This window comes from Chlorocebus sabaeus, chromosome 20, assembly GCF_047675955.1.
Source record: "Chlorocebus sabaeus isolate Y175 chromosome 20, mChlSab1.0.hap1, whole genome shotgun sequence".
NCBI classification, from domain to species: domain Eukaryota; kingdom Metazoa; phylum Chordata; class Mammalia; order Primates; family Cercopithecidae; genus Chlorocebus; species Chlorocebus sabaeus.
The window spans coordinates 94909497-94920302 of NC_132923.1; the positions used below are offsets into that span (position 1 = coordinate 94909497).

Consider the following 10806-nt stretch of genomic DNA (forward strand, 5'->3'; position numbering starts at 1 on the left):
CTCGGTGTTGCTTTCCTTCCTTCATCCCCTAGTCTACCCTGCCCTGGAAGCTTGGGATGTAAGCTCAGAGGCGTGGAGGGGATCTGGATCTCCAAACCACTGAGGCAGCAGGTGCTGGGGAGGGTTTGCTTTACTTTCACATCTCCTGAGGTCACCAAATTCACTGAGCCACATGTGAGCACGGGAGCCAGTCTGAGCTGGTTAGGATGACCAACACAGGCACTTGACCCACTAGGAGACTGGCACCAAACTCTTGGGTACTCAAGGACTTGGCTCCCACCAACCATGCTAGCGTGGCCTTCACCCCGACCACATCCCAAACCACACCTCTTGCCATTTCCTCTGCTGCTGCTCACCTCTTCGCTGCCCCTCTTCCCACACTGTCAGGCAAACTCCTACTCAGGCTCCAAGCCTTTCGTTCCATGACCTCTCCTCAAGACAACTTTCTCAACCCCCCAGGAAGAGTCTCAGTGCTCCCACTGTGACCTTGACCTTGGTGCTCTCTGGGCACTGTGACCACCCACAACCCTTGCACAGCTCTGGCCACCCTGTTATGTAATGGCTTCTGTGCCTGGGGAAGTCTCTCTTACCTCCAGACACACATAGATAATTGCATGAGGATATAAAACAGGGCAGGGTCCCAGCCACAGCTTTTCCAAGTACTGTGTGAGCTTTGGAAAGTCACTTTCCCTCTCTGTACCTCCACCTCTTCCTCTATAAAACTGGGGCGCTAATATTTCCTGCCTCCCAGGCTGGGTGAAATAATGCACGTAAAGCCCTCAGTTGAGGCCTGACACAAACATAAGAGGAATTCAATAAGTGGTAAAACAAACCAGAGAAAAGGGGACTAGGATCAGGCTGAAAGTGGTTCAGACGGGTGAGGAAGCAGGGTATGGAAGTGAGGCCTATTAGCAAAGGTAGAGGCAACAAAAGAAAGAGAAGGCAGAACTCCCAAGGGTCCATCTTGGGGAGTGGGGTGGAGGGGAGTGGTCACAAGGGGGATTCCATGGGCTTCAGAACTCAAAAGGTAAGGTCTCTTCTAGTTGAGGTCAGGAAGGCTTTGTGAAAGGGGAAGGGCAAGTGCATTTGCATCACCCCTCAGATTTGCATTGGGATGCAGGGAATTTCAAAACCAGTGTGGAAGCAGGGAAAAAGAGGGTGTTGCAGAAGGTGGGAATGGTGCAGACGGACACAAAGACACTAGAATGGTTCAGTCAGGACAGTGCGGAGCCTGCGAGGGCAGACAGGACTGAGTTTGAGCCTTACTGTGTCATTTACAAGCTGAGTGTCCCTCTCTGAGGCTTGGTTTCTCATCTGAAAGTGAGGATGATAACAGACCCTACCTCCCAAGGTTGGCGGGGGATTAAGTGAGATATGTGATGGAGTGGAATCATTTAATGCCCTAACTCTGGAGCCAGACTCTTTGGGTATAAATCCTGGCTCTGTCTTTTACAGCTGTGTGCCTTTAGGCAAGCTATATAGCCTTTTCTCTCCTCAGTTTTCTCATCTGAAAAATGGGGAAGATAAGAATCCATATATCGTAGGGTTGAGTGAAGAGTAAATGAAAAAATGCAGAAAAATTCTTAAAAGTCTACTGGTTTTGAACAACCACTGGGTCAAATAAGAAATCAAAAGGGAAATTGAAAAGTATCTTGAGACAAGTGAAAATGAAAATACAACATGCAAAAGTTTATAGGGTGCAGCAAAAGCAGTTCAAAGAGGGACATTTATAGCAATAAATGCCTACATCAAAAAAGAAGAAAGATTTCATATAAACAACCTATTGTTACACCTCAAGGAACTAAAAAAGAAGAGTAAACTAAGCCCAAAGTTAATAGAAGAAAAGAAGAGATCATAGCAGAAATAATTGAAGTAGAAACTAGAAAAACAATAGAAAAGATCAACAAAATTAAGAGTTAGGTTTTTGAAAAGATAAATAAAATTGCAAAACCTTTAGCTAGACTAAGAAAAAGGGAGAAGACTCAAAAGCGTTGGAAGTTATCCCTTTAAGATCAGGAAAAAGACAAGGGTGTCCATTCTTGCCACTTTTATTCAACATAGTACTGTGCTAGAAGTCCTAACCAGAGCAATTAGGCAAGAAAAAGAAATAAAAAAGCATTCAATTTGGAAAGGAAGAAGTTAAATTGACTCTATTTGCAAATGACATAATCTTATATATAGAAAACTCTAAAGACTCTACTAAAAAGCTATTAGAACTTGTAAGCAAATTTAGTAAAGTTGCAGATTAGAAAATCATACAAAAATCAGTAGCATTTCTATAATTAACAATGAATGATCTGAAAAAGAAATGAAGAAAACAATCCCATTTAAACAGCAACAACAACAACAACAACACACATCTTATGAATAAATTTAACCAATGACGGAAAAGAATCATACACTAGAAAAACATAAAGTACTGATGAAAGAAATTAAAGAAGATGCAAATAAATGGAAAGATATTCCATGTTCATGGATTGGAAGAATTAATATTTTTAATGTTTATACTATCCAGAATGATCCACAGATTTAACGTAATCCCTATCAAAATTCCAATTGTATTTTTTTCACAGAAATAGAAAAAAAATCCTAAATTGCGTAGGGAACCACAGAATTCCCCAAATAGCGAAAGCAATGTTGAACAAAAAAGAAAAAGCTGGAAGCATCACACTACCTGATCTCAAAACCTACTACAGAGCTGTAAACAGCATAGTACTGGCACAAAACAGACATAAAGACTAATGGAACAGAATAGAGAGAGCCCAGAAATAAATCTACACATTTACAATCTGATCTTTGAAAAAGTGCCAAAATCACACAATGGGGAAGGGACAGTCTCTTCAAGAAATGGTATGGGTACACGCAGAAAATTGAAATTAGACACTTATTTAACCTCATGTACAAAAATTAACTCAAAATGGATTAAAGTCTTAAACTTAAGACTTGAAACTGTAAAGCTACTGGAAGAAGCCAGGAGCAGTGGTGAACGCCTGTAGTCCCAGCTACTTGGAAGCTTGAGGCAAGAGGATCACTGGAGCCCAGGAATTCGAGGCCAGCCAACACAACACAGTGAGACTTTGCCAAAAGCAAACAAACAAAAACAAAACAAAACAAAACAAAAACACCAAAACCCAAAACAAAACAAAACAACAACAACAACAACAACAAGAAATGTACTAGAGGAAACATAGGAGGAAAACTTCTTGACATTGGTCTTGGCAAAGATTTCTTGCCTATGATCCCAAAACCACAGGCAAAAACTTCTTGACATAGGTCTTGGCAAAGATTTCTTGCCTATGACCCCAGAACCACAAGCAACAAAACCAAAAATAGACAAAAAGGAGTGCATCAAACTAAACTGCTTCTACACAGGTAAGGAATGAAAAGAATCTATAGAATGAGACAAAATATTTCAAATGAAACATACGCTAGTGGATTAATATCCAAAATATATACAGAATTCAAACAACTCAATAGCGAAAAAACAAATGACCCAATTTAAAAACAGGCAAAGCAACTGAATAGACATTTTTCTTTTTTCTTTTCTTTTCTTTTCTTTTCCTTTTTTTTGAGACAGAGTCTCGCTCTGTCACCCAGGCTGGAGTGCAGTGGTGCGATCTTGGCTCACTGCAACCTCTATCTCCCGAGTTCAAGCGATTCTCCTACTTCAGCTTCCCGAGTAGTTGGGATTACAGGCACGTGCCACCATGCCTGGCTAATTTTTGTATTTTTAGTAGAGATGGGATTTCACCATTTTGGTCAGGCTGGTCTAGAACTCCTGACCTGAGGTGATCCACCCACCTCGGCCTCCCAAAATGCTGGGATTACAGTGGTGGGCCACTGCGCCCGGTGACATTTTTCAAAAGAAGACATACAAAAGGCAAGGAGGTATGTGAGAAGGTGCTCAACATCACTAATCCACAGTGAAATGCAAATTAAAATCATGACGAGATATCACCTCACATCTGTAGGAAAGACTTTTGTCAAAAAAGGAAAAAAAAAAGATGCTTGCTGAGTATGGTGGCACCCACTTGTATGTAAACCTAATGACTTGAGAAGCTGAGATGGGAGGATCACTTGAGCATGAGAGTTTGAGACCAACCTGGGCAAACTAGCCAAATCTCATCTCAAATAAATACACACAAACACACACGCGAGCAAAAAGAAAAGATAACAAGTGTTGGCAAGGGTGTGGAGAAAATGGAACCCTCACACACTGTTGGTGGGAAGATAATTTAGCATAGCCATTATGGAAAACAGTATGAAGTTTCCTCAAAAAATTAAAACTAGAAGGCCAGGTGCGGTGGCTCATGCCTGTAATCCCAGCACTTTGGGAGGCCGAAGCAGGTGAATCATGAGGTCAGGAGATCGAGACCATCCTGGTTAACATGGTGAAACCCCATCTCTACTAAAAATACAAAAAATTAGCCGGGCGTGGTGGTGGGCGCCTGTAGTCCCAGCTACTTGGGAGGCTGAGGCAGGAGAATAGCGTGAGCCCAGGAGGAAGAGCTTGCAGTGAACCGAGCACTGCACTCCAGCCTGGGCGACTGCGAGACTCCGTGTCAAAAAAAAGAAAAAAAAATTAAAACTAGAAATGTCATACAATCCAGTAATCTTACTTCTGGGCATATAGCCAAAAATATGAAATCAGTGTGTCAAAGAAATATCTACAGTCTCATATTTATTTCAGCATGATTCACATTAGTCAAGATATAGAATCAACCAAAGTGTCCATCAACAAATGCATGGATCAAGGAAATGTTATACATAAACATAATGAAATACTATTCAGCCTTAAAAAAGAAGTCCTGTCATCTGTGACGAAGTGGATGAAACTGGGGGACATTATGCTAAGTGAAATAACCCAGGCACAGAAAGGCAAATCCTACGTGATCTCAGTGAAATGTGGAATCTGAAAAAGTTGAACTCATAGAAGTAGAGTAGAATAGTGGTTACCAGGGGTTGGGGTTTGGGAGGAAGCGGGGAGATGGTAAACAAAGAAGAAGGAAAAGAAGAAGCACCGCCAGGCCCACAGAGAGCAGCTCATCGATGCTGCTATCATTCTGATTCTGGGCAGCAGCACAGCTGTGTGGCTGGTACATGGCAGGGACTCAGACAGTGGCAGTTCTCTTTGCTGTCTCCAGCAGGCAGGTGGGAAGCCAGCGCAGCTGCAGGGAGCAGTGGGAGATGAGTCTAGATAGTGCACAAGCTTGGGCTAGACTTGGTAGGTGGCAGTGGGGAGCCATGGAGGCATAGGGGCACCATCAGAGTGGTGCTGCGGTGCTCCTCTGGTGTGGTGGGCATGGAGGGCCCACAGGACGCAGAGCCAGGAAGGAAGGTCTGGCCTGGCCCAAAGGTAGTGATAAAGGCCCCAATGAGTGAGGATGGAGGGGTGAGAAGTCGAGGTCCAGAGAACTGCGGGAGGCATTGCAAAGGCCTTGCCTGTGGGGTGAGGGCAAGGAGGAACCTGTAGCCTGGGAGATTGTAGGACTCATGAGCAAAACTAAGCAGCTGTCTAGAGCATGCACTCGGGTCTTCGGGAGCTGAGTTCAGATGGCACAGCTCCTTAACCTCCAACTTTCCTCCTCCCCGGCTTCCCAGGACCGAGGCTTTGAGGGGAGGCCATTCTGGAAAAGCCCTGCTCCCAGGAGTTCCCAGCATGGCTCCCGGCCTGAATAAAGGCACTGAGGTTGGCTGCAAGGATATGGAGGCCGCACTGGGCCCCCCTTAGACATCATCAGCTGGTGCAAGGCAGGAATATGGTGGTCAGAGCATGGACCCCAGCCCACATGTCCTGGGAAGGGCCCTGCCTTGTCACTTTGCTTCGTCTATGATCTGGGCTTAGTTTTTCTCTCTGTACCTGACTCTTCTTAGACTGGATGGGGTGATAATAACAGTATCTACTTCATCAGTCTCTTTTGAGGATTCCGTGAGTTACCATGAGTGCCAAGTGAGTAGAATAGCACCTGGGATAAAGCGAACGCTCAATAAACAGTGGCTATAATAATAATAATAATTATTATTATTATTAATTTTTTTCAATTTTTTTCTGAGACAGGGTCTTGCTCTTGTCGCCCAGGCTGGAGTACAGTGGTGCAATCTCGGCTCACCGCAACCTCTGCCTCCTGGGTTCAAGTGATTCTCTTGCCTCAGCCTCCCGAGTAGCTGGGATTACACGCCTAGCTAAGTTTTGTATTTAGTAGAGACGGGGTTTCGCCACATTGGCCAGGCTGGTCTCAAAATCCCGACCTCAGTGATCCTCCCACCTTAGGCTCCCATAGTGCTGGGGTTACAGGCATGAGTCCCCACACCCAGCCTATAATTATTATTATTTTTAAAGACAGGGTCTTGCTCTGTTGCCAAGGCTAGAGTGTAGTGGTGTGATCTCAGCTCACTATGGCCTCAACGTCCCAAGTTCAAGTGATCCTCCTGTCTCAACCTCCTGAGTATCTGGAACTACAGGCAAGTGCAAATACTTCTGGCTAATTTTCAATTTTTTCATAGAGATGGGATCTCCCTATGTTGTCCAGGTTTGTCTCGAACTCATGGCCTCAAGCAGTCCTCCCATCATGGCCTCCTAAAGTACTGGAATTACAGGTGTAAGCCACTGTGCTTGGCCTTTGTTGGCCATTAATTATTATTAATATTCCTCAGGCTGCCAGGAAGGAGAGAGGGAGGGAAGGCCTCCCAGCTGGAGCTGGCCAGATGGTCCCTGTGGGGCTGGGAAAAGTGGGAGCTTGGGAGTGAGGATGAAGGCCAAGGGTTGATCTTCTCAGGCAGGCCCCAGGCAGTCAGCCCTGATTATGTCTTGGGAGGGCATGCTGCTTGAATCTTCCCTCCACTCTTTCCGTCTGTCTCACCTCCTCCCTGCCCCAACCCCACTCCTGGACGCCAAAGCTGGTGAGTCCTTGAGTTCAGCCTGGGGGTTGCCAAGTCTGGCTGGCTCTGTGGCTTCTGAGCTCTGTGATCCTGGATGCCTCATTCCTGCTCCGAGCCTCGGCTCCCTCTTATTTGGGATGGGGTTCAATCAATCAACTCCCCGGGGCCTTGGAAATTTCAGGAAAATTTCTACCTGGTATTTTTAGTCCAACCTTTCTCCTCAACCCACACTTCTTCCCCAGAAGCTCCTCCCATGGCTCCTGGGGATGAACAAAGGACACGTGGACTCGTGTGTTGTAGAATCTTTATTCAGGAGCTGGGCTGCCTCAGGGGCCTGCCCCTCCAACCCTGTGTCCGATTGCTTTGCACCAGATCCAGCTGCTCAGGCCCTGGGATGGTGGTGATGACCATGGTGGCCAGGGACCCATCTTGAGCATGGACAGGGATGGGAGGCTGCCAAGGCGGTGGGCTGAAGGGCGAGGTGTCCCCGGTGGGCTCAGGGCACTCAGGGCCATCTCAGAGGCAGCCGGTACATGCAACGTTCACACACAGCTCACAATCATCATTAGCGATGGTCCCTGGGCAGGGAGAGAACTGGTCAGCTGACCTGAACCTGGGCCCTCCATGGCCAGGCAGCAGAAAAGATCTGCTTGGGAGTGGGCAGCGTCTTCTGCAGACTGGGGGCAGGAACCTCTAGAGGTGGAGTGAGGGCTTGGGTTCAAGTCCCAGATGCTCTCCTTCCTAGAGGCGACTGGGCAAGCCGCTCACACTGCCTATGCCTGAGATTTCTTATTTGCTAAATGGACAGAGTCACTGTGAGGAGATAACGCAGGATCGACTTGTCCCAGCACACAGTAGGTGCTGAGTAAGTGCTAGCTGGTTGCTACATTCTCCTGCCCGGCTCTGGGCCATCCCTCAGGTTTCGGCTTGGCTGACAGCTCCTTTTGGAAGCCTTTCAGACCCCCGTCCCACCGCAGATGTCAGCCAGCTCTCCTCTCTGCTCCATGCAGCCATTGTCTGTTGATGGGTCTGTGCCTGGCATGGACTAGGGATGAAGCGGGTTTCAGGCATGCCTGACTCACAGTGCCTAACCCGGGGAGTCCTGGGAGCCAGCAGGACGGGTCCTGAGTTACTTGAATCTCCCCATCCACAGCCGCTGGGTGCTTATGAGAAACAACCCAGGTGGAGGGGCCTGGGCGTGGGAGGAGACAGAGCGAGGTTCTGCAGGGAGCGGGGGCACTTACTCAGGGTCTTGAAGATGCTGGAAGCCTCCTGAGAGGCGCAGACAGGCTGGAGGTCCTGGGGCAGGGCAGGGTGGTGGCACACGACGGGCAGGAGGCTCTGGGTCTGCAGGCGGGGGCTGGGTGCCCACTGTGCCTCCAGTTCTCTCAGCTTCTTCATGGATTCCAGCTGGACCCGGAAGCCTTGGTACTACAGGGAGGGGAGAAGAGATAGGAGCAGATCAAGACCTGGGCCAGGGGCAGGCACTGCCTTGAGACCCAGGGTCGCTCGAACCCTGCGGATCCTCCAGAACCTTCCCCGTCTCTATGGGAAGTCCAGGGCCACACTGGAAAGAGCTGCCGGGGTGGGAGGTGTGAGGAAGAAGCAGCGAGGCTATGGGGCATAGTGGTTCAAGGCATAGGCTTTAGAGACAGGCAAGCCCTGGTTCAAATCCCACCTCTGCCGCTGACCGGCTGCCTGTCTGTTCCCCACTCAGCCTCAGCTCCCTCATCTGACATCTCCCGTGGGGGCGTGGCACCAGGATATACTTGCCAACTGGGCGCCTGCCTGAGCTAACATGGCAGAGTGGTGGCAGCTGTAAGCGGCCGGTCTCCGAGGGTAGGGCTGTTAGGGAGGCCGAGTCTCCTGCACCCCTCTCTGGGACCCACTTTGTTCTCCCCAAGGAGACCAAGGCCACAGACGTCTCTGCTACACTGGGCGAGGCCAGCAGCATCCCCTGCGACGTGGCAGACAGGCCCTGCTGTGACAACTCCTGTCAGTCTCCTATGCCCCTGGTAGGGCACTGGAACCCCAACAGTCTTCTATCAGGCCTTTGTACATGCTGTGCCTGGCCTGGAACAGTTTCCCCATCCTCTGTGCTTGGCAACCTCCTGTTCATCTTGCAATGCCAGCTCGAGGGTTACCTGCCTGGAAAATGGTTCTGGAGCCTGTCCCCCTCCACCCACACGTGGGTGAATATAGAGAACTGTGGGAGCATAGCAGGGGGTCTCCTTCCCTTTCTGGGCTCCTCCCGTGCAGGGGCCTCATCCTGTTCCACACTCTGACCTCTGTGACCAGCACGGGCCTTTGAGGGGAGCAGTGCTGAATCAGTTTGGTGGTGTCATCGCCATCATCACTGCCATCAAAGTCTGGCTGCCCCCAGCCACCAGCTGCCTTGGTCCCAGAGCTGTGATGGGTGTTGGGCTGAGCCCTGGGCCCTGTGCTCCCCCGGTGTCCCCTAAATTCCCAGTACACCCTCTCCAGCCTAGCCTCCCACTGTGGGGCCCTTCAAGCAAGGGGCACGCTAGCCAAGGGACTCACCTGGATGTAGACTGACTGTGTGCTCTGCAGCAGCAGCAGGAGAACCACGGCCACTCCTGGCAGGAGCCCTGACACAGCCCTGCAGCCCATGGCGCTCCCTGGGTTCCCCCTGCCACTGTCCACCGTCTCCCATCTGTGTCCTTGCCTAGCACCTCCTTATAGGCCAGGCTCCGGAGTCCTGGTCACTCATTAACTGGCCAGCTGGGGTGGGGTTGACAGCTAGCTGGCTCTCTGACAAGCTGGGGCTGGTTCCCAGGAAGGGGGTTGGGGGCTAGGAGGGCAGGAGCCCAGAGTCTATGGGAACACAGTGCTTGAACACTGAGCGCCTGCCACGTGCTGGGCTCTCCATGGGGGCCTTGGAGCACACCATCATTTACTCCTCGAGATACCTGTGTGAGTGTGATGATAGGGAGGCCATTTTACAGACAGGAAAAGTGAGGCTCAGGAGGGAGCGTGGCTTGCCCCAGGTCACAGAGCTAGTTAATGTCAGAGAAGGGGCTCCAGCCAGGTGTCCTTGGCCCAGGTCAGCCCATGGTCCTTTCTCTGGGGGAAGGATACAGACAGACAGGCTGGTCCAGGGCAAAGTGGGCAGATATGGCTGATCTCAGGGTTCTCAAGGCCCCACTCCCCCAAGACCCACATCTCTCTCACTCCCTCTCCTCAGCTCTATTTAACAACCATCCTTCAGACCAGTCCTGGCCCCAGGTTTTGAACCGGCCTCTGCCTGCCATCTCCCACCTGTGCCTGGGTGCTATTGGGCTATGTTTGACCCATCTCACCTGTCTGTGCTTTCAGAAGCCAATAGCCTAATCCAGCATGGAGGAAAAAGCAGGGGTGTTGGAAGTAGATTGATCTGTGTTCAAATCCTAGTCCTACTGCAGCTGTGTGATTTAGGATAAGTCACATCAACTCTAATGGAACCTCAGTTTTCTCTTCCATCAAATGGGCATGATACAACCCCTCGCATAAGGTTGCTGTGAGCGAGGGCCCCGGCCCACCTGAGGTTGCCTTTGTCTCCTGGGTAATACATCTGTAGCAGCCCCTGATCTTACAGTTGCCTTCTAGGCAATGCATAACCTACTGCCCCAGTGGTTGAAGGTTGGGTCAGAGAGAAGAGGGCAAAGTCTCTAAGGGTGATATCACCACTGCCATACCAGGCAGCTGTAAACAGTGCCTGTGCCAGGGCTCAACTCTGCAAGGCACAGACTCTGGCATGTGGCAAGCTCCCCTGATGTTGAGTCTGAACATTGGATTGAAGCCCTGATAGCTCACCTTGGCATTTAAGGTGCCACTCCCAAAAATGGCTAAAATCTGATGTCACTGTGCTTCCCCATACCAACCCTTTTCACACAGGTCTAATCCCATCTCATGTCTTTGCCTACTCAT

The 10806-nt window shown here is 49.4% G+C and overlaps 1 protein-coding gene across 1 annotated transcript; it reads right to left on the reverse strand.

The window, feature by feature from the left end:
* Positions 1 to 7171: 7171 nt before the first annotated feature.
* Positions 7172 to 9510, reverse strand: GUCA2B (guanylate cyclase activator 2B). The gene is made up of 3 exons (XM_007979192.3): positions 9421 to 9510; positions 8124 to 8310; positions 7172 to 7457 (listed from the first exon to the last, which is right to left on the reverse strand). Exons 1-3 carry the CDS (start codon positions 9508 to 9510, stop codon positions 7396 to 7398), a joined length of 339 nt encoding a protein of 112 aa, XP_007977383.1. The 3' UTR covers positions 7172 to 7395.
* Between the last annotated feature and the right edge of the window lie 1296 nt (positions 9511 to 10806).

Bases quoted from the DNA above. Each gene is read 5' to 3' on its own strand.
- GUCA2B (XM_007979192.3), bottom strand. From the start codon at position 9,510: ATGGGCTGCAGGGCTGTGTCAGGGCTCCTGCCAGGAGTGGCCGTGGTT. The intron at 8,311-9,420 runs GTGAGTCCCTTG...CCCTCCCTGTAG, and splicing joins CACAGTCAGTCTACATCCAG to TACCAAGGCTTCCGGGTCCA. The intron at 7,458-8,123 runs GTAAGTGCCCCC...CTCCCTGCCCAG, and splicing joins CAGCATCTTCAAGACCCTGA to GGACCATCGCTAATGATGAT.